At 39.2% G+C, this 23,788-nt stretch overlaps 3 protein-coding genes across 5 annotated transcripts in view; 1 reads left to right on the forward strand and 2 right to left on the reverse strand.

The window, feature by feature from the left end:
• phactr3a (phosphatase and actin regulator 3a) overlaps positions 1-10,718 on the reverse strand; it is a 32,839-nt gene extending 22,121 nt beyond the window's left edge. Inside the window, exon 1 of one of the 2 annotated variants that reach the window (XM_065961720.1) lies at positions 10,410-10,718. In XM_065961720.1, coding sequence (XP_065817792.1) covers positions 10,410-10,512 — 103 coding nt within the window. In that variant the 5' untranslated portion in view covers positions 10,513-10,718. The remainder of the gene's footprint in view (positions 1-10,409) is intronic. The other variant, XM_020632194.2, reaches the window with a different exon arrangement.
• Positions 10,719-11,516: 798 nt separating this feature from the next.
• Positions 11,517-19,631, forward strand: pigt (phosphatidylinositol glycan anchor biosynthesis, class T). Its single transcript, XM_020632332.3, has 11 exons — positions 11,517-11,916; positions 12,657-12,834; positions 13,398-13,525; positions 13,693-13,793; positions 13,979-14,153; positions 14,286-14,383; positions 15,875-16,031; positions 16,384-16,584; positions 17,742-17,907; positions 18,235-18,318; positions 18,406-19,631. Exons 1-11 carry the CDS (start codon positions 11,559-11,561, stop codon positions 18,653-18,655), a joined length of 1,896 nt encoding a protein of 631 aa, XP_020487988.2. The 5' UTR covers positions 11,517-11,558; the 3' UTR covers positions 18,656-19,631.
• Positions 19,632-20,818: 1,187 nt separating this feature from the next.
• wfdc2 (WAP four-disulfide core domain 2) lies at positions 20,819-22,375 on the reverse strand. Of its 2 annotated transcripts, XM_020632317.3 has the most exons (4): positions 22,216-22,375; positions 21,899-22,042; positions 21,566-21,703; positions 20,819-21,457 (listed from the first exon to the last, which is right to left on the reverse strand). In XM_020632317.3, exons 1-4 carry the CDS (start codon positions 22,310-22,312, stop codon positions 21,324-21,326), a joined length of 513 nt encoding a protein of 170 aa, XP_020487973.1. In that variant the 5' UTR covers positions 22,313-22,375; the 3' UTR covers positions 20,819-21,323. The 2 variants fall into 2 exon arrangements, with proteins under 2 accessions (XP_020487973.1, XP_020487974.1); XM_020632318.3 differs by lacking the exon at positions 21,899-22,042.
• Between the last annotated feature and the right edge of the window lie 1,413 nt (positions 22,376-23,788).

The following is a 23,788-nucleotide window of genomic DNA, read 5'->3' on the forward strand; positions in this document are numbered from 1 at the left end:
GGGATGGTTCGGGCCTATTAAAATCAACGATCCCAAGCTGCAGCTGGATCTAGAGTGGGGAGTGTACAGTAGTGAGTGCAAAGCTGCTACTCCTCTAGGGCAACACAGAAATTAGTAAAAAAATAGTGTGACATTTGTTGCTATGTTATAGAATGCTAAAAGCTGGGTTCATCCCATACGCTGGACCTCAAATAGATCATGACCTGCATGAACAAAGACCGACAGCTCATTTTGTGACACCAGACTGTACACAGACAGGAGTCAGTATGCTTAACAGCCCACTAACCTCATTTGTCATAGACATATGGATGGTTGTATTTGTCTTTACACCATGTAGCAATCACTTAATTGGTCATTTCATGCATATCATGGAAAACATATGGAGGACATGGGGTCTGGTTTGATTGAATGACCCTAGATAGGACATGTGATGTATTGTATTGTAACTCAATTAAAACACATTAAAGTTCATCCATATTCATAGACACACTAAACTCAGTATTGTAATGGCTAAATTCATGCAAAGAAAAAAATATTTTGTTGTCTTCGAAATTGTGTTGGTCGGACTGGAGCAGAAACTGTGTCATTCCTGCAGTTAATTCTGTCATGAGAGCTGCCTGGGATGACAGACATGAAAACTGTCCACCAAAGTTTTTCCCCCATTACACAAAAACAGTGATTTGTGTGACCAAACATGATGCCTTCAGTCGCTCTGTGCCAGAGGGAGGCCTCTTGCTGTGCAAAATACACTATATGGCATGATTGGACAGGTTTGTGCCATGCAATGGATCATTGTTGATGAAGAAGTTGGTAACGACTCACTCATCAGAAATGAGCACAGACTTTGTTCTACAGGTTTGGCCACAGCTCTTATAGCACTTTTTAAGGGATTGGATTTTAATTGGAGCTTTTGGCCTCCATAGATGTATGAGATTATTAAATTACATGGAATTTGTGTCTGGATCTGCACACTGTCTTCCTTGTCAATGTGTCATCAGTGCCAAAGGAATAAAGAGAAAAATATTTATATACATTTCTGTGTTTCTTTCACAGCAGATCAGGAGATGCATCTGTAATCCAGGACAGACTTATCAGCAAGCAGAACACGGCTCTGCTCGGTTCAGCAGCCTACTGCAGAGCGAAGGCAGTGGCTGTCCATGGTGCTGAAACTCACCCTGCAATAAAAATCAAGTCCAAAATCACTTCCTCTCCTATCGCGCCCTGCTCTAATATATTTCTGCTCCATGCACTCCAAACCATATATAATATTGTACAAAAATATACATATTTTTCATAATAGGGTGGCTATAATAAAAAAAAGAAAATTGTTGATTAATGATTTATTGCTTTAACTTAATTAATAAATACTTTTGTCTGTAAGTATCTTGAAATTTCATGTCATGTCAGATCATCATTCCAGATTCAAATCTCAATTTAGAGTCATAAAAGAACAAAGAAAGTGTCAAATCTTCGGACGGGAGAAGCTCACACCAATGAATAATAAATGACTTTAGTGGCTATTCACTTCTCAAAATTGTTACAGATTAAATTTCTGTCAGTCAATTTACTGTACTGATAGTAGAAGTTTTGTGAAAATTCAACAGTCTAGTCAGAAGCATATCGATGATGATCTCTACAACATAAGTTATGATCTGTGTGAACTTTTTGACATGTTGTTTTTGACTCACAGTTCTCACTAAAAGAATGCAATGATCCTGGTAATTATAGCAATGTTTACTACTTGCATTTTAATGTAAAATTCTATCAAAAATGTTATATACAAGCTAATGTTTAAAGAATGACAAAAAATGGTTGATTTGTGTTGAAGTGAATTATTTCAGCATATAGCAGACACTGCCCAAATGCAATGTAATGCCTGATATGTACTGGTCACTTACCAATTATCTATCGTCATCATTTTAAACAGAGAAAACTTACGTTTATCTAACTGCTAGATGAGAGGAAGCTGATTGTAATACCTGGACCAGTTTCATAAACTAGCTTATGATCTTATTTTAATGATGTGTACTTCAAAAGTCAATCAAATACATTTGAAATATATATAAAAAGATCTATAGTCATTCATTTTTTGAGTGTTGATTATGTGGGAACACAACAGTGTGAGTGATTTTCAACACAACCAACAACTTTCTCATCCTTCACTCACTTATCTCATGAACCCTGCCTTAACCTCAAACATTCAGTCAAAAAACACAATGAAAAGCTTTGATTCATTTCTATTTATCACCATATAACTTCAGGTACAGATATCTGATCTCGCTATGCATTTAATTTATTAACTCCTCAGAGGCCCTTGCAGAGATATTTAATAATCCTGTGTTGTAAGTGCCTACCAAACTCTCTATGGAGGCATCACACCACTTTATTTCCTTTCCATGGTGCTTTAAATTCTGTCAATCTGCCTTGTAATGGCTTGCCTATTGGACTTCACCTGCCTGCTATTCCTCTTCTTTTATTTCTCACAAGTCTTCATCTATACCTCTTTCAAGCCTGCACTCTATGTTTGAGCACCATGTTTCTTCATCCCAGACAAGAGTGTTTATCAGTGATGGGGCCCAGGACTCCCCTCTGCCCCCTTCATCTATCTCTGACTGTATCTGACTAGGAGAGAGAGGGACACAGAGGCAACAAACAGGTGTGAGGACATAATATTGATTTATGATTGTTTGTGTGTGTGTGTGTGTGTGTGTGTGTGTGTGTGTGTGTGTGTGTGTGTGTGTGTGTGTGTGTGTGTGTGTGTGTGTGTGTGTGTGTGTGTTTGTGTGACAAGTGTCTTTCTCACTCAGTGAGAAATGACAGGGAGGGGTGGAGGTAAAAAAAAAAAAACATTAAAAGGACTGTTTTACTTTGTTTATGTTTCCCAGGCTTACTTTAGTGAATCAATCATTTTACTTCAGAGATTAATCAAATAAAAAAAAAGAAGATTTGCATTGAATGATATAACCAGAGGGAATTATCCCTAAACCCTGCAGTCCGCCGTCTAAGTGTCATGCAATTTTACTGTTTTGGCTGACTTTCTATGCAATAGACAGCTCTTTAACTCTAAATACCTAGTTTATTCTGAGAGAGAAATTAAAAAATTGTATTTAAAAAAGGTTGAGCTATAAAAACAAAATCAGAATAATAGTTCATTGTTTAAGTCATGAAACAGAAAATCTGACTCATATACATCAGACTCCTTTCACACCCTTTTTGTGAATGTTAATTATAAATCTCAGTTGGAAAAGTCAGTCAGACAGAGCAACCTCATTTACATTGGAACATTTACATCGGAAAATACAGAGAGAAAAATAATACATATGTCAAGGTTAAACGAGAAATGAAGTATTCTAGGATTATATCCCCTTAAGGTTAACATACGAATGGAAAACAGGCCTGGTATCAGCGCTCATGCAGCAGCTTTTCAAATCAGAAGCGCACAGCCACTGCCTCTTTGTTAATGGTCTCCTATAGACCATCAATCATCACACCCTGGCTGGTTAGCAACATGACAACTTCTTGGCTTTCAGTAAGGCCGCTTCCTCCTCATCTCTTCTTCTCCATGCTCTGTTCTCTCCATCCCTTCTCTGCCTCACTAATTCAGTCTCCTGTCCTTTTCTCTCTAGGACCTTTCCTTCCCTTTACCTTCAAAAAAAAGTCTACACTGTTCTACAAATGGAAGCCCAGAGGAGTAAGTTAGCTCTTTACCCTTCAGAGCATGCAACGTTGTGCACTCCATTTAACCTGGGACTTTATAGGCTAAATAGCTCCGTCCTGACGTTATGCTGGGCTCTCTGACAGGTGGTCAGGGCAGCTCTGGCCCTTATTCCCTGTCCTCCGAGGGCTGTCTCTCTTTTGCCCTGCCTGACAGTCTTGTCCTGGCATCCAGCTCCAACTTTTTTGGTATTTCTTTTCATTGCAAGAGACTTTACAGATCTGCCAGACTCATACATATCAATGCACACATAGTGGCGCACACCAGTATAACGCCATCACGTAGGTGTACACACGAATACATTAGCAGCAGCAATACATGGCCAGGCCAGTGTCAGATGTCTAATATGCTCAGAGGTTTTTTTTGTGTTTGTTGTAATTATTGTGCTCCATTGTTGAGAGTGTCCATAGAGAGCATAGCTCAACAAGGCGTCCAGATGCAGCTTATCCCCATTCACTAGTAGTTCACTGATCCACAGTGTGACAGTACAATAAGCAAAACATTCAGAGAGGAAAAGCTTTTAACACTTCAGGTATTCTTCTATTTTTAAGGGTTCAACATCATGTGTTTTGCACGATTCATTAAAAAAATGTGAGTTATTTGACAGCTGTTTTTGCTTCAACTGTTTTGTAAGATATTTTAAACAATTTTAGGGAAAAAGATGACATGAAATAAGAATATATTAGATTAACGACTGAATAATAGAAGTAGTTGTCCGAAGAGATATCCATAAGAAAACTGAGGGAGAAATGTTATCAGGGGACTAATTACGATACAATTTCTTTAGGGTAATTTGTAGATATCTCTTGTGGTATAACAGAGTCACAGTTTATTAACTCTTGGGATTTGTATGTGTAGGCAGACTATTGATAATCAGGTGGAAGACTCAAAGTTGGAAACAACACAAAGAGCCTTCATTCTTCTTTGCAAATATTCTCCAAGAACTTAACTTGAGGAATGACTCGCTCCAACAGATATTCCCTCATGTGTCTGTCTCAGGCCTCACTAGCATATCTCACATACAGTGTTCAGTTTGTTTTATAGGCCACCCATCCTTACTTTAATAGTAAAATGGATTATGAAATGATTGGAAATGTCAGTGTTTACTGCCATGGACAGACACATATGTATCATTAACTATTAGCTTTAAAATATATAGCCATGTGCCTTTCGGGGGTGACTATATATACATACTATAGTAGGCATTCGACCTGCGTATTATAGTATAGTCTATGGGTCTGCGTTACCTTATTTGACAGAAATCTATGCATTTCCTGTTATTTGTGAACATTGTATAAACAAAATTGCCATTATGCTTGAGTAAATGAAACCCCATCTAAATCTGGATAAGAGTTTCTTTTTATTGTCAAAGTGAAACAGGTGGAGGGGAGGGATTTGGAGGGAGAGGGGTGTAATGAGTTTGGGAGAGAGGAGGTCACATCCTACCAGTGCATTTCACCCTCTTCCTATGACAGCTGCTCTTTTGCTTTGACTTCCTACAAAATAATAAATTGCATTTGCCGCTTGCCATGGTGTCAGTGGAGCATCCAGACCCGGTTTAAACAAACGAACAAATCAGCTGGCTATCCAGCACGAGCCGCATGAATAAATGGATGAGAGGGGAGCTAATTGCTGGAAGTCAGAGACGTCGTATTTAAGTTTATGTTCTGCTTGTTTAACAGTCGTCTGATAATATATATATTTCAAACTGCTTGCAAACTTGAATTGCCATTTGAATCGTCTTTTTTTTTTTTTTTTTGCTTTGGCGCTGGTGATTTTCCTTTGGCGTTGGGTAAAACCTCTTTGGGGGGCGCCAAAGAATTCTCTAAGCAGGAAAAACCCTGATAGCCATTTGTTTTGGAAAAAATTGCTTCCCACTGTCTCAACTATATCAATTAATAATACCAGCAGAAAACATTTGATGAAGCAGATATTTTGTTTGTATACTAGGAGGCTACTTGTCGATGTCTGAGTGCTCCTTCTTGGCCTCAGTGGGGACCTCTGTGCATCATGGAGGAGAGTAATGAATAGCTCTCCAGTGGCTATAGCTAACAGGTGGCCTTGACTTACTCACTGTCCCTTAAGGCTGACCATGATGAATCAGTCGTGACTGTCGTGAATTACACCTCTTCTACTGAACAGGAAGTAGAAACTTAATTAAGCTGGAACTTAATGCAGTGACAGGTTGGTCATCAGAAGACCAATTCAAGTATTAACTAAAAACTGTTTGCTTGTCTATACACCCTATTTGACAACTATATGAACACAAGTAAAGGGAACAGCAATGTGCCGTACTTCAAAGTGTGCTCAAGGTTGCAACAAATGGGGACTTAAACCCAGAGGCAAAACAACTATTTTGAGAAGACACACTACACTTGACTCGTGTTTTTTTTCTATATTCTCTGTTCCCTTCTTCAATCAACCAACAAATCAACCAACCAGACAAACAAGCCTTTATCTAAATGAGGCAGCATTACCTTTAACAACAAAGATGTTCTGTATCAGAACGGACGGTAGCTCATGTTAAGTACAAATGGTAAGATTCAACACACTATTCCAAATGACTGTATATGATATTGTTCTAGAACCCATGTGATTAGGATCTTGGGACTAGCCTCCAATGGTCTAGGCTAATTGTCCACCACTATGTTACATGTGTAGCAACCGAATGCATTTTGTAAAGAAAACTGATAGATGCCTGAAAATATTGCATCTGGTGATGGCATGCGAGCAACAGCTGTTTTCATTTTAAATAATAAAGTAAAATGACATCAAGTAATTATAAATTTCAGTCCTCTACACTACAAGTTACAGAGTCATTAACAGACTTGAACTGCTATAAAGGAATTCTTCTCTGGGGATTTATTCTCACTTCTTCTCACTTTTTTAATAAAAACGTCTCACCTCTCAGTAACTGTTGCTCTTTTTTTTTAAATTCCATTAACCACTTAACAAGAATGAAGTTCAGCGTAAAGAAACAAGTTCACACCCTGTCTCTCAACTTAAGAGGATGTTCAAAGTCATTCACAAAAACTGCCGTCACTGATCGATGGAAATATACATCAGGTAGTCCAGGTAGTTGTTTTCTTTCTTGCTCTATGTAATACTGTATGTCTGTATGCCAGATACAGCATGAATGGGAATCCAGCAACTGGCTAACATAGTTTAGCACAAAGATTGGAAACATGGGGAAACATCTACTGCAGGCTACCTTGGGACTTGTATAGATAATACATTGAGTCTATTTAGGAGCTTTATGGGTGCTTGTGGTCAGAATTTGCCATATTTTCACAGAGCCTGATTGGCTTTTTCACCCTTTTCCACTCTTTACACAGAGCTAAGCTAACACTCTTCTGGTAATAACGTCATACAGTATATAGTATGCATGGAGATGAGAGAGTGGTATTGTGCTCCTCAATTCTCTATGGTGTTGTTTCAGCAACACAGAAATCACAATGAGACATATAATCGGAGTCTGTAGTTTAGCTGTAAAAGTGCAGATTTGTAAGCACACTTACATGTGTCTGTCACAACTTAATCTCAAAAGCAGATTGCTCTTTCATGCTAAAAATCCCTGCGCAACTAAAACCATTCTGTGTTTATTAATATTATTCATTTAAAACAACACTTTGTTAAAAGGAGAGAACATTTATATAACACTCACTGACTCAGAATGTCCCATATTTACTCATCAAGACCTGATGTACTATCTACAAGACATTGCTCTGGTTTGGTTGAGTCATTGTCACGGTTCTATATCAGCTTTCACAGGGTTTGATATATCTCCTTGTTCATTAGGGGGGCTTCACTTATACCTGAAATCCACAGAGATTCCTCTGATGTCAGATCTGAGAGGATTATCCAGGTTTCAGTGAGACAGGTGGAGGAGGATGAAACACCCAAAAAACGAGCTGATCTTGGGACTCTAGTGGAGAAAATGTCCCATAAGGGGAAAAAACTGGAGACTGACTGTTTGGGTTTTTAATCGCCTATGAGAATATATCTACCATGTAGAAGTCGCCTTTAGCAGGGTAAGCTCTATCGTGTTATTTTGCTTTAATCAACCTTTCCTGTGTCCTAAGAGAGCTGGTAAATGACAGGTAATTTCCTTAATAGAAACAGCTTTTTAAATTGTTGTTAGGACAGATTTTCACTTAAGGGGAATTTGGTAATTGGCACCTACTTAAGTAGTGTATTAAAAAAAATGGCTGAACCTGAGTTCTGCAACTCACTGAAGAGGATGTGCTGCACTCTGTGTTTGATATTATGCTAAATTCAATATTTTTGTGGTTGTTAAGAAAGTCACTTTGGCTCATGGACATTTTGGTGTGTATATTCAACATATGACAATTTATTGGCTTTAATAATAATCAGTTTATAAAGAAGACCAGAAGGTTATCTAATGATGGAAATAATGCAGCCACATCTGCACCATGTGTATGTGTTTTAAAATAATTCATTCTGATTTACTCATTCAATTCCCTGTTAAGTGTCTAATGTAGCTGTTGGCATATTACTATAGGACGAACCAATTCTTTTATGGGACAAAGCCACAGGGACAGCCGTGCCTGAACACACATCCTGTCCACAATGCTTTAAGGTGTACTATCAACACTAAGTCAACGTTCAACATGGATTGAGAGGACGTTTTACTGAAAGTGTCATTTTATAATCAGGACAATCTAAAGGGTTATTATATGAACAGACTACTGAAACTAGTTTATGCTGAAGCTCCATACAAATGCACTTTTGGGCTTAATAACTTTAAAATAAGAATTTGAATCTGAAATTGAAAGATTAATTGTCCATTAAGTTTCCAAAACTCAAGCAGGCATACAAAAAAACATAGCAAGAGCATAGACTGTAAGACAAATATGAGAACTGAATACTTTGGAGAGGTGTATTGAGCCCTGTTCTGACTTTTCCTTCTCTGAGGCTCCTGCTGTTTGCGAATGGAACATTGGTCTGATACTCTGTGATGGTCAAATGAAGCTGCTGTCTCTATTGACTCTTCCCCTCAGTGTTGAGTAAGTGGATGAATACAGTGTCAGGCTCTGCAGCTGCAAGGGCCACTGTGCTGGGGGAAAACAGGCAGTCTCGGCCAAAGTAATCCTTTGGCAAAGACTGGTGTCCCAGACGCTAGCACAGCAATGATCCACACAGAGAGGGGGGGGGGGGTATGATGTACTTTAGGTCACCAGACACTGACATTGTCCTTGCATTGACAACTGTATTCACTGTTTCTTTCATTTGTATAATCTATTAACATCTTAGACAGTGATGCGGTTGTGTAAATTCCAGGGTATGAGGCTGATATTTTTGTATCCTATTAGCATTAGCTCTCATCACTAGCAGTGCTGATCTGCTAAGCTGCTTGTGTTGTTTCTTCAGGTGTGTCAAAAACCCCGTGTGGCATTATCACATCCGCCTATGTGTGAATTAAACCATCCATAGGAGGCTTAAGTTCAGCAAGGGTCCATTCAAAATGTGCTATGGGTAGATGAGTGCAGGCAAGTGTGATTACAGGGAAGTAAAAACGTGGTGCTCATTAGTGAACAGTTGAAAGGTGAATGGCACTGTTTTTTTTTTCTAAATCATTCAGTCAAGTATTCTGCATGTGCGTAAAACTCATCATGTGTGGGAGTGAGCAATGACTCTCTCCAAGCCCACAGAATACGACCACAAATAGCCTCACTTACATAAAACTAACCCATACATTTGAACTGGAAGTAGCCTATTTTGGTAATTCAGCAGCAATAAGCATTTAGAGCAAACACAATAAACATCACCTGAAGTTTATTTACAGGAGTTCATCAGAGAAGTGCAGAGCATGACTGCTCCCTGGTGTTCTCTTATTAATGAAGAGATCAATTCATTATTCCATATGCAGAGGGGATGGCTAACAGACCACAGAGAGACGCACAAGGGCTCCATGTTGGAAAGCAACACCTGCAGGATCCATGAATTGCCGAATCGATCTCTTGTGAGTGCATGTGCTGTGCTGAACTGGGGCATTTTCACCTATAGGCTGCATCACGTGGACTGCCAGTCATTGATCACAACAGTGGTCGCTTCAGTATGTGGACGAGGGAAGGGGGTGGAAATGACATGGCTGTCATTGTGACATGGTAGATATAGAAGCCATAAGTGACGTGCACGTGCCTTTTTAATATGCAACACATCAAAACCCATGTGGCTCCTGTGTGGCTCTTATGGTGGCTTAGATAGGACATCAAAATAGGCTACACTCATCCTGACATCATGGACCACAAACAGATTTGTGCAAAATAGGAAGGTTGGCATCATGTGGAAAGCAACAGAAGCTGTAAATGTTGCACAAGCTAATATTACATATGTAATGGCCTACACGCTGTTTCCTAAATACTACTTGGAGCCATAACAGCTCAACGGGCTACAGGCGTCTTTATAACGCGCAAATCTGGAGGGGCATGCAGCCAGTCATAGACGCCGATATGGCACATTCATTTTCAATTTGCAGCTCCACGATTCAAGTGTTACAGTCCATATTTTAGGACCAAGGTTGGTATATATGCGCTAATTATCCCCCCGTGCTGCTGATATCCCTCCGGGAAAGCAGGGTTGCATCGCCGCATCTCTAAAAAAAAAAGCGTCTTTAAAAAAAAAAAACCCAGAAACAAATAAATATCCAGACAATGTCGCGTCTTGATCTTACCTGTGCCGTGAGCCAAATCGATACCCGGTTCGGTGAGTATGTTCGGGTCACTTTGAGATCTGCCTCGTTGCAGACAGCCGTCTAGTCCATCTGATGTAGCCATGGGGAGACAGCAGAGGAATCCTGAATAAAATATTGAAAACCCCAACCAGAGGCAGGCAAGGTCAGGAGGAAAGCAGCAACCTAGTGCAGATTTAATTCGCTCTGACAACAGCCGCTTTTAGCATCTACCAGGGAGCCATGGCTGAGCAGAAATTCCGAGTGTGTACGTGTGTGTGTATGGATGGATGTGTGTGTGTGTGTGTGTGTGTGTGTGTGTGTGTGTGTGTGTGTGTGTGTGTGTGTGTGTGTGTGTGTGTGTCTGGGCTGTGTGCGCGTGGATGTGTAGATGTGGGAGGGGTGAAAATGCCCCCGATGATGCCCGTCCCTGTCCAGCAACACGACCACCACATTTTCAGCACAACTATGCTGCATTGTTACATTTGAAGAGCATACTGAAAATGTATGTAGGCTATAATAATGTTGTTTTTTTTAATTAGCAGTTCTTTCACGCTTCCCCTTCGCACCCTTCTCGAGAATTGGGTATTATTATACTTTTAAACATCTGTATAGTCATGAAATGCACGAGTTACTCAAGCAATCGTGGATTAGTTTGATGGATATACCTGTAATTGGTTAATGACTTAGAATGTACCAATTGACATGTTATAGTCTATACAGGGTAGGCTTGATAATGGATATTTTCTGTTTAATATGCGTTGCAATTTTATTTATCAAGGAGGACTCGAAAATGAACAGTTTTGTAAATCTGTTATCTTCTGTCAAACACTTAGTTAAAAGTTATCCTGTCAAAAGTGCGACAGGCTTATTGTTAAGAGAACAAGGGATAGGGAGCCTCATGTTTAAAATACAATTGTGTTTAATAAATGTTAATAAAAGGAGTAAATTCCACTACTTGCTAATGATTTCTAATGATATATAGTATAGTATTTCCATGTTGGCATTTTCCAGGGAATGTCTTAGAAATAATCACGTTTTAACAAAGAAGGTGCATATCAATGCCTTAAGAATCAGGAAACATCCCATTGGCTGGTTCTGTGTATGACGCACCAATGCGGAAGTGAACCACTACCGGAAGAAAAAAAAAAAATGGCAGCTCGCAGGTGCAGCTTCTCGGCTATTCTGCGTGTTTTTTGTTACGTTAGCTGGTTAGCATTTATTGTCGCAGAAAGTCAAGAAACGAAGCTGAATGTTGACCGCCGGGCCGCTGCTGTCGACAGTCCGCACACCGACACCGCTGGACGAGTGAGCGAGCAGCCTGCGGCGGAGGAGACACCTGGACAACAGGAGCCTGCTGCTCAGGACACAGTGGTCCCCTCCTCAGCGACAAGCTTCAAAGATGATTTCCAAGAGGAACTGGTCATCAGACCTTTGCACTCAGGAGATATTTATGCCAGCTTCCAGTTTCGCACACTGTGGGAAACAGATTTCATGAGTGGAAACAAAGGTAAGCTAAGTGTTAGCCCTGATTTAAAAAAAAGAAAGTCCATTAGATTTACTTCTGGTTGTCAGAGGCTTGTGAACTTACATGGTAATAGAATGTCACCTCGTTATCATTTACTGCATCGTTTTGTGTCGTAATATAGTGCAAATCAGATTCCTGTTTGGTGGATCATTTAGTGGTGAAAATTGTATCTGCTTACACATGATTTATGAGGGTTTAGGTTACAAGTATTGTTTGAATACATACTTGTTTAAAATGATAAGACAGGTGTACTTTATAGTCTTTTAGTATTTTGTGTACTTGTGTAAATCAGTGTAGTGATACAACAGAAAACTCAAAGTACTTGGTCTTTTTCGATTCTCTGATTTTTTTTGAAACTTTCAAAATCCAAAACAAAAAACACCAACCAGAATTTACATTTTCAGACACTTCAAATCCATTATTACCCCTTTACCTTTTCTGAAGATTATTTCCTTTTTAATATAGATGGAAATGGAAATAACAGGAGCAGAATGTACTGTTTCATACTGAAACATTTAGAAGTGACACAAAACATTTAGATGAGACATCACTGCTCAACTCGCCAAGAAATATAAAACATGCTTGATAGAAATCTTAAAACTTCTATAAATGTCTCGTTTTCTTTTTTTTATAGTACACAGTCAATTCATGTACATATCAATAAACAATACAATACACTAACCCTTCACTGTGTAATGCTGTGTTTTTTTGTTTTTTTTTAGTATCCCACTATCGGCTGTATCCGAAGTCTCTGGGCCAGGTGATCTCCAAGTTCTCAGTGCGAGAGCTGCACATCTCCTTTACGCAGGGCTACTGGAGGACAATGCAGTGGGGGCAGCCTTTTCTGCCCTCTCCTCCAGGAGCTGAACTCTGGGTCTGGTTCCAAGATTCTGTGACAGAGTAAGTGTGGCCCTCTCCAGTTACTGCGGAGCATTAGGGGTGAAATGACTGTGCTTTTTTTTGAAGTAATGAGACCGAAAGCTTATCTGAGAAGTTGCCGTCAGTGAGTTATGCGAGACTGAGACTCATAACAAAAAGTTGAACCTTACCATAACTGGAATCACTGGTGAACACTTAGGTCACACAGGCAGTCCCACAGAAAGACAAAGTCTCACTTGTCATTTATTTGCCAATGCTGATAGATCTTACTGAAAGGAACGTATCTAGAGAGAGGTATGTGTCACAGTAACTTGAAATTTAGGAAATAACTGTCTTCAAACACAATGTGGCATGACAGGGTAAAACTAGTTTCACCAAAAAGTAAAAGACAGTTTTGTAAAAACAATTGGCAGAAGACCAAAATTAAAGCACTGTCCCTGGCTTGGGCGTCTGCCGAGGCTCATTTTTGTTCTGATAACTTCTACATGCAAAACCTTTAACATAAAAAAAAATGGCTGTACCTATATATGCCTGGCTATCTGATGTTCTTTCCATGCATTAATATGCACATTTGCTCCTTTCAGTGTGGATGGCACGTGGAAGGAGCTGACAAATGTTTTGTCGGGGATCTTTTGTGCTTCACTGAACTTCATAGACTCCACCAACACTGTTCAGCCCAGTGCGTCCTTCAAACCGCTGGGAATAGGAAATGGTACAAAAAGACTTCTTGTATCTCCATTTGCAATACATAAAGATCTGTATTGATGAGCCTGTGTCATGCTAATGGTACCATAATATGTCTTGCAATTGTGCAGCATGAAACTGTCAAAGATTTATTGCATTACTAAAAATTTTTTTTATTGTTTTGGGGACTTGAAGATACAGACCACCGCTTCCTTCGTTATGCTACCCTCCCACGAGAAATTGTTTGTACTGAGAATTTGACACCCTGGAAGAAACTCTTGCCATGTGGATCAAAGGTCAGTTTTTCTGTTTGTCGATACAAATGTGCCCTATCTAACTATCTCATGATGCAAACTCTGACTTCAATCTTGAACCTCCTTTATGAGACAGACATTCTTAATGTCAGTGTTCTTACAACCTTTGCTGTTCAAAGTTAGTGTGCTTGCGGCTAACTCTGTTTTTTCTTATGTTGTCCTTGCAGGCTGGTCTAGCTGTCCTGTTGAAATCAGAGAAACTCTTTCACAGCAGTTTCCATTCCCAGGCAGTGCACATCAGACCTGTATGCCAGGACTGGGAGTGCAAAACTTCATCCTGGGAGCTGAGACAGACACTGAATGTGGTGTTTGACCTGCACACCTCGTCCCAGGGAAAACGAGGTACACAAAAGAACATTCTAACTGCATTATTCCAACAATAAAATCCAGAGTTTAATAGCGCTGATGTCTGTGGGGGAAAACATGATGACATTGCTCTGGCCTAAGTTCACCTAAGCTTTTTTGTCCCTTCAGAGTGGTCTCTGTTTAAGATGTTTTCGCGGACCCTGACCGAAGCTTGTCCACTGGCCTCCTCCAGTAAAATCTACATCGACGTCACAGACAATCCTGAGGTTTGATTCCCACATAATATGCTTTCCATTCTTATTGATTATGTCTTTCCTTTCATGCAGTGATGAAGCCAAAGTTGACAAGTTCTACAGAACTTTTAAGAGTAGTATAAAAGCTCAGATATTTAAAGCTTACCTCTTTACAGGGTTACCGTACCTATTTTTTGCCACCATGCTTACATCAGAGTCCTACACCTCTACCATGCAGCAACATCAACACATCCAAGATTTTGTTTTTATGACTTTACTTTTCATGACTTTACTAAGCCAAAGAAAATCAACAAGCTAAGTCATGACATTGTGGTTTTGGTTTGGTAAATAAACCCCTTGTTGCATATGAGTACACAAAGCTTTTTTTTTTCTTTTTGGGCTTTGACAGTGTTGAAGACACAAGTTTTCACACCGTTTATTGAACAGATATGTGCGTGTGTGAAGGCCATGCACACATAGACAAAAAAAAAGGGGCTTGAGCACCTGCTGTTTTGCCCCTCTATAGAGAAAGTGCCCTTTTTTTAAAATAAGAAATGTATTGTTTGTGCACAGACTGGCCCAACAAACTTAGGTTAGTAAAGAATATCAGGTCAGGAGATCCAGGCCAAGACGATGCCCTTTAGTTCATCCTCTTTTCTCCTGCAGCTGCAAGTGCACGCGGCCACACACCAAACGCTCATAATGCACAGGCACAATAATAATTACAAAAAATTAGTTAGTATAGAAAAGCACAATAAATATAATAAATCCTTAGGCAACACAAAGTTGTCTGAACGCTCATGCCAACTTCCATCATTGGGGCGGCTGTGGCTCAGTTGGTAGAGTCGTTGTCTCTCAACTGGAAGGTTCGATCCCCAGCTCCTGCAGCAACATGTCCGATGTGTCCTTGGGCAAGACACTTAACCCCAAATCGCTCCCGCTGCTTCGTCAGTGGCGTATGAATGCGTAGGAATGGGATTAGTTACTCTGATTGTCTCACTCCAGAGCAGCCTCTGCCGTCAGTCTGTGAATGTGTAGGTGTGACTTGCAGTGTAAAAGCGCTTTGAGTAATCACTTAGAAGACTAGAAAAGTGCTGTACAAGCTCAAGTCCATTTAGCATTTATCATCATTGTCTGCGTAAAGAGTTGCAAAATCAAAATCAAGACAATTCAATTGTCAATAAGAACATTCTTCTTATGGGTTTGGTCTTAACCGTTGGGGGTATCCTCAGGTATGCTGCAACGGGGCTGCAAAGGCCATGAATGAACAATATAAACTTAAAAATACTCCAAAAATAAATGCTATTTATTTGTTGATCCTCAAAGACACATGTTGTGCTCTTGTTGGTAACAGGGATTATTAATATTTATATTTTAAGAAAATAAACTCAATTGGGACCCTTAAAATGTTTAAACCGATGCAGCAGGTTACAAAGTGAATGTTGTATTTCTTTAATTTCATTTAATAGTTGGTATGGAGGTGGGAAACAGATTTGCCTGAGAGAGATTTGATGATTTTTGCAGGGGGAGCAGTTTGAGGTGACCCCGGCCACTCCCCTGCTGAGCAAAGCAGTGGTGCTGGGGGACAGACGGACCTTCTCTGTCTATGATCTGACCCAACAAATCACCTTTGGCACTATGCGCTCCCTCAACCTGCTGATCCGATGGAAAACCAGTGAGGGTGAGTGAGAAGAGCACAGTATGACACACAGCTTTGAGTGAATGGCTGGACTTGTGTGATCGTTTACCATAAAAACAATTGAGCAAAAAGACCCAGATCATCGTTAAATGCAATAAAATAAGACTGTTCTTGTTTTGTGCAGTGGGTGTCAATGAAAGATAATTCCAAATTGTTTTGTCACCCATGGTAAAAGTTTTAAGATACACAATGTTTTAAACAAAGAAGGAAAGATAAACTGGCACAGTGTAGACTTGAATCTTAATTTGGTATTACTGTCATATTTATTGTCTCTGCTGCAATGGTTACCTCATGGATTATCATCAAAACCTCCTCTCATTTTGGCTCCCTGAAGGTGACATGCTGCGTCCCCTGCTCCACGCAGAGCGTTATGTCGCTGGTTACGGTCTGCAGACCGGAGAGATTCACACGCTCATGTACAACAACCACCCCTACAGGTCTTTCCCTGTGCTGCTGCTGGACTCTGTGCCGTGGTACCTTCGACTCTACATCCACACCCTCACTGTCACCAGCAAGGGAAAGGACAACACGCCCAGTGAGTCACTTTACAGAGCATGGAGAACGGATGTGAACATGGAACTGCAAAAGATCAAAAAGTAGATGAGTGGAGTGCTGCATGGAAAAAAATGTTACAAAGAATTGTCCCCCTGGTGCTCTTCAGCGTGGTAATTCAACTTAGAAGTTATTGAAGAGATCTGAGGCACTCAGAGGGATGTTAATAAAAAGCATTTATTTCATCAGGGCCACAGACTCATGAACATGACAACATGTTTCAGCCATGCAGGCCTTCATCTCCAGCCCTGATGAAGGCCTACTCAGAATTCTTAAATAAGATCCAAATGCTATACAATAGAATTCTCAGAGAATAGAAACATTAATAAAGCATGTCACAACTGGTTACTTCATGAGAAACCTGATGTCATATCAGTATCAGTCCTCGGTCTACTTACAGTAAACATGTGAGTAAATGGACTTGAGCTTGTATAGTGCTTTCTAGTCTTCTGACTACTCAAAGCTCTTTTACACTGCAAGTCAAACCTACACATTCACACACTGATTGCAGAGGCTGCTTTAAATAGTAATATTATTTAGAGTAGCTGACACCACTTTCGTCACACATGCGTGGAAAAGCATAATTATAAGCACCAAATATTCCTCACTTTATCCCAAAATGATTTTGAAACTATCTATAAAAGACACGTCTTATCAGATACCTCCCAGTTACATTACATCTGTTTGTTTTGCTTTCATTAGAATTGATAGACACATGTTCATCTAACAACAATTTTAACCACCACTCAGGAGTCAGCAATTTGATGATCAGTGATTTGTCTTGCAGTTTTGTTAAGTGGTAGCAAACAAAGACTAGAACAGGCTGATTCCCAGAACAAACTTTTCAAAATGTTGTACTTAGATGCACCTTTACCCTCCAAGTTATCCGATAGGAATCATTATTTCATTCACTTCCATGCAGATGCTTCTCTTCACCAGAAGGAGGAGAAAATGAGTCATATTTCCTGTCATAGTTTTAGTAAAAAATCCTTTTTACTGCCTACTTGTCTTAGCTTTGTTTTTGCTTACATTATACACAAACATTATTTAAACTAATGATTGGTATTTATGTAGTTTTGTCAAATTGTGTTGTACACCTTAGTCAATCATGATACATTTTTAACACTCTAAATACTGTAGGCTACATCCACTACCAGCCTTCTAAGGACCGTGTGAGGCCCCACCTGCTGGAGATGCTGGTTCAGCTTCCTCCTAACTCCGTCACTGAGGTCACAGTACAGTTTGAGAGGGCTCTGCTCAAGTGGACTGAATACACCCCTGATCCCAACCACGGCTTCTATGTTGGGTAAGCATACAAGTTCCTTTCAATACTGAGAAAGATGATGTTGTTTCTTATGTAGGTGTTGTCTGATTTTCATTTACAGTACATGAATTATTCTTTTATCAAAACAGTTTTCTTAGTCTTAAATGTAGAGTTGGGAAAGGTAGATAAGGGTAAAACAGTGTCATTTAGCATATGTCTATCATACATTATACAAGAAATGTTCTTTTGTTTGACAGCTGATGATCTGTCGACTTTGAGGTTTCTTTTGGGGGTTTGGGGTTTATTTTTAGGATCTGTCATATCTCTCTGACATACAAAAAGACAAAAATCTGTTTTTTCCACATCTAGGTCGTCAGTAATTAGTTCCCTTGTACCAAGCATTGTTGCCATGGATATTAACAGCACTCAGGAACGCCCTCTATTCAGCAGCTTGTAAGTATTGAGTTATTGCTGCTCATTCATCTGTTGTATTGGTTTCTATAGAGAAAGTTAAATGATCAAATTCCAAATCTTTCCCAGTTTTCCATGTAAAGAGGAGTCTAGCTACTTCGTACGAGTGTACACAGAGCCTCTTCTGGTCAACCTGCCCACTCCAGACTTCAGCATGCCTTATAATGTCATTTGCCTGACCTGCACTGTGGTTGCCGTGGGCTATGGCTCCCTTTACAACTTACTGACCCGGAGTTTCCAGATAGAAGAGCCCAGCCCAGGACTGGCCAAGCGGCTAGCCAACATCATCCGCAAAATGAGAGGTGTGCCGCTACTCTGAGGCCGGTCACAAATCCAACTTGCTCCAATTTTAGAAGGGAAGTTTTCCTTTTGGTGTAACCACTGGTAAACATGTGACACATTCAGGGACAAATTGAGTCTGAAGCACTGGTTTGAATGTTTTTTTAAGACGGACAACTTGAAGGTTTTGTTTAGGAAGAAGACAAATGTTTCTTTTGGACATTACTGTTCAGGATACTTTTCTGCCAGCTATGGAGGATTATTGAAATTGTAGACATTTGCCTACTGTGTTGAAAAGTCAGAGTTTTGTTATTGTTTAACAAGCTGGAGGAACCAAAGCTGTTCAGTATACTGCTGAACTAACTGCTTCCAACTGTTACCATTTCATTCTTTTGTGAATGTTTGAATCCATAACTTCATGACACAGCCACAAAACATTGTGTTAGTGTTTGAAAACAATGGCATATTTAAGGAATGATAAAACAATTTGACATATTTTCACAAACCTAAGTCATGGCAGGAAATCAACTAAGGAATTCCCTGTTCCCAAACACAAATACAAACAGCATCATAGCCTGATTTTAAAATGTTCATATATATTCCCTCTTTATGTAAAAGTTCCTTATTCAGTTTTTAATATATATGATAAAATGTGACCACAGAAATACTGAAAAGTTACCAAAACTTTTATTTGAATAAAGTGTGTTTTATGGTGAGCGGAAAAGACATGACTTTCTGCTTCCTGATTATTTATTTTGTTCTTATTGGCTGTTGGATGCATGCTTCGCCTTTCTCATTAGTTCAATGCAGTTTGAGCCAAGTTTATGGTGAATTATGAAAAAGATTTGACTCTTCTATGAAATTCTATCTTGCAAAAGTAACATTTTCCTCTGTTCTGCTTGTCTGTCCAGAAGTTTGAAGCAGGACTGTGTGAATGGATGGGTCTGTGTTGAATCTTTAATGTTCTTTGTTGCCTTGTCAATAAACAACATGTTTTCTTCATTTGAATCAAAATACTACCTGTGAAAGAAGTTTCTCCCTCTAAGCTGAGCTGCAGCTCTATTACTTCCCACTGAGTGCCCACATTTTTGTGTAAACAAACTTGGCCCCTTCTGGCAGACTCATGAAGAACAAACACAGATGTCTCTGTATTTGGCCGGTCAGCGATTCTCACCCCTACACGTTTGGCAACAGCATGAAACAAAAACAAAGGAAATAACAGCATTCCACATATGTGATGTGGATCTCTGCTCAGCTGCAAACTATGCTATCTCTCAAGCAAGTAGACACACAGACGGAGAGCAGAGCTCTGCCTTCAGGCTCTGTATTTCAGGGATGCATTACGTGCCTCGCTTGAGTCTCACTGACAAAGCTTTCACTTTATCCGTTACATGTGTTTGTGATTATTTTGTTAAGTTCACTTTATACAGTAGTTGCACTTTTGTACTTTACAAATTGAATTTGGATGTTTTAAAAAAGCAATTTAAGCTTTGTTTTCAAGATAACATATTACACTCATTTTCAACACGTTTCTGTATAGTGAAGTTTATTTCCAAAAATCCTCTCTAATCCTGTGGACAAGACTTGTGTAAATCAGTGTAGTGATACAACAGAAAACTCAAAGTACTTGGTCTTTTTCGATTCTCTGATTTTTTTGATCATGCCTTCAAACCCCTTCATTTTAGCCCTACTCAAAAACATTTGTTTGGCCACACCCCTCTGGAAGTGGATGTGCTTTTGGCTTTCTTGCACCATGCCCAATGGTTTATGTTCAGACTGAGAGGGCAGAACAAACACCTAACTGTAAGAGTGTCACCCTCCTAGGGGAGGGTTACTGCCCTTTGTGATGTCACAAAGGGAAAATCTCCAAACGGCCTGTTTGAGCACACATTTTCTGAAAAGTGGAGAAGGAAAAGACGGAGAGGATGGATTTTTTTCTCATAATCGAGGGGTTTGTAGACAGGCTAGGGACACATATCAGTGCCAAAAAATTTAAAGTGCATTTTCCATAATATGTGACCTTTGAGATATGTAAATGTATAATTCATAAATCTTGAAATAGGTTACGAATGGTACTTGTTCACTCATTGAAAGAGATTTGTTTTCTGCCAAAGAGAACTACTCATTCTTGGCATATTTCATTTGTTTTCACAGTCCAGTTCATTCCAACGAAAGCCTTAAAAGAAACACGAGACACTTCAGCCACACTTTCAAAGTTCTGGTAAAATGTTTATTGTTTGAAACATAGTGAATCTACATCGATCCATACCCCAAAGTCATAAGCAAGCAACACATAGAGAAGTACAGAAATATTGTTATCATGTAAACTATACCTGAAGAGCTAATTATCTTATACAGGTATTGTTTGAACTAAAGGGTTACTGCATCAAATGAAGGTAATTTAAAAGTTCCCACTAGTTACAATACAAACACAGTTTCTTCAGATTATTTTAGACAATGGATGCTAATCCACCAAAAAGGTCCTGACTGAGTCATAGTAACAAATGATCAAGATATGCATATGTTTGTACATAAAGTGCAGCATATAGCAAACTCCTTTGCAATGTTATGAATTGCAATTGAATTTATCTCTTCAATATAAAAAAAACTAATGCTTAATGTGTGACACAAAACAGACGTTCTCATTACTCGATACATTTTCTATTTAGATGAATAAAAGAATCCAAACAGTGCTGCTGTCCTGTGAATCAACAGGGCTCACTGCAGGCATGACCGCAGGTTGTTCTGCAGCACTTCTGCTCTCCTGGACACTGACCGTCATGATAGCAATACTCTGCACACATGGGGGTTCCCTGGGGTAGAGCACAGCGACCTGGCTTCACTGAAACACCAAAGACAAAAATATCCTGTATCAAATAACTCACACACATTAAGTCATCACACAAAATTTGAAGACTTGCAGGGGGGTCTGATGTTGTCCAGATCTAACCTGTGTATGGTGCAATGCACTCATGTCCACATCCATTGTTACAGCACTTTTCTTCATTGGGGCAATCACTGTCATTAGAGCAATACTCAGCGCAAAGGCCTGAGCCCCACTGCCTCCGAGGACACACTCCAGGCTTTGCTGTAGGGACAAGAAAAATGGAATAATTAGGAATAAAACAGAAATTTGTAACACTAGTCTGGAAAACAGCTTTTGATTGGACTGGACAACCTGTTGTCCTATTGAATTCCCATCAGAGTCAGTTTAGTCTCTGAAAGTAATTGAACTGAAGATTTATCAGCTGCACACTTGAGAAGCTTTAAACATGATTCATACTGAAAGCAGGAGGGACACAGACAGCTCCGCAGTCAAAGACACAGCATTTGTGGTCTGCAGGACAGTCATCATCACACACACAGCCTTTATGAGATGGGACAGCATTCAAGAGACGAGGGCAGTGGCCTGGCTTTGGAAGAATCACTGAGAGAGAGAGTTAAAAATTGATCACAAAGGGAGATAAATCAGCTTTGACCACTGGGGTAACAACGTTTTGTATTAGCTATACAACTTGTTTGTGTCATGAAACAAACATTTTTGTAGACAACTTTTCCAAACATATACAAAAGATTACCTTCTGATTAAAACAAACATACCTGTCAAGTTGCCTTTAGCTTCTGCAGCAAAAGCAATGTGCAGAAATGCACCAAGCGTTAAAACCAGCGCATAAACCACTGAGCAGGGTTTCTCCATGTTAACTTCTTGCACACAAGAATGTTCTCCTCTTAGGACAAATATTCCAGTACACAACCTGCAGGCTGAGTAGCTTCATCACAGGATGCTGGGTCCCTGTGCCTGCAGAATTACATTCCTGTGTGTCAGTGCTCTTATTGGATGTCAGAGAAAACACACTTTTCTGCTTCTGCTAATGGAAATTGTTTTGTCTGTAATGATAGAGAGTGTTTTATTTGTATTCATTAAACTACCTCTGTATTTTTTGCCAAAATAGTAACCTGTATTTTATTTTGACTAAAAGTGAAACTACAAACAAGCGAGAAAAAAAGGCAGCAAGCAGAAATCGCCTTAGAAAAAACTAAATTATAAGGTTCTGGTCAACATAATGGAGTTGCAAGGGTATTTTATAAATATATTTACCATGTTACGAAGAGCATGTTGTTGTATAGTAAGGAAAATTGTGTGATTGCAGTTTTATCTGCTATTGGTGATATTTATGCACTTGGTCTCATTTTTTCTTTCTTTCAGAACTTCTTCAAAACATTTCTGATGTAACATTAAATTGGCTTCTTTCATTTATATATTTTTTTGCTCTTTGCTCGGTTTTTGTACCCCTTTGCTTATGTTTTCCTTTTCATGCAAACATCACTTGAACTTAAATCTTTATTTGAGGCCTTTTAGTTTTTCAGCAACAGCAACCAGCAAACAAAAAAACCTTGACAATTGTATAACAGAGGAGACTGATTGCTTTTTCTTTGAAAACAACACTCCAGGAATTCTCAGTTAGCACACTGCCATCTATTGGCAACATCTGGAGTCACATGTTAGATATTTAATGGAACAATGTTCAATCATGTTTTACTTGAAATTAAAAACGTAAAACCGGTTAGGGTTTTAATTCTGTCCTTACAAAAAATGTATTTTGCGCTCAGATTTAGTTATTTAACAAACTGTAGACCAGAGATAACAGCTTTATTGTGTTTTTAATTTTTACTAAGTTTGTCTTGTTAAATACAAGTATCATTATTTTTCTCTCTGCCATGAAAATTGAGGACAGGCAACTCAAATGGTCCTTTCAATATCTGCATCTAGCTTTTCAGGGCACATTTTTACAAACTATTTTTGTTCATATGCATTAAGACAATAGCTCTTTCCAAGTGCAGTCAGACCAGATTAAAATAAAAAAGGATGGACATGGTAACACACTTATATAAGCGAGATGCTCTTTCATTTAATGAATTTGGTGAGAGAGCTTCATAAGCTGTTTATATTTCCTATATAAATCAGCTTTAAGAACTTAATGTTTTAGTTCCTGGGAGTTCAACCTTTTTAATATCCTTTTTCTTGTACTTTATGTTTTTGTTTTGTTTTTTATATCTCATAGTAAGACTTTATAATTAAACATGATTTTGGCCTGGTAAACAATTATTGCTGCATATGGCTTTTTGAAACTTCTTCTCAAAAGCTGGAGCTAAGTGGTGAAATGTTCTGTAC

This window comes from Labrus bergylta, chromosome 12 (assembly GCF_963930695.1).
Source record: "Labrus bergylta chromosome 12, fLabBer1.1, whole genome shotgun sequence".
NCBI classification, from domain to species: Eukaryota; Metazoa; Chordata; class Actinopteri; order Labriformes; family Labridae; genus Labrus; species Labrus bergylta.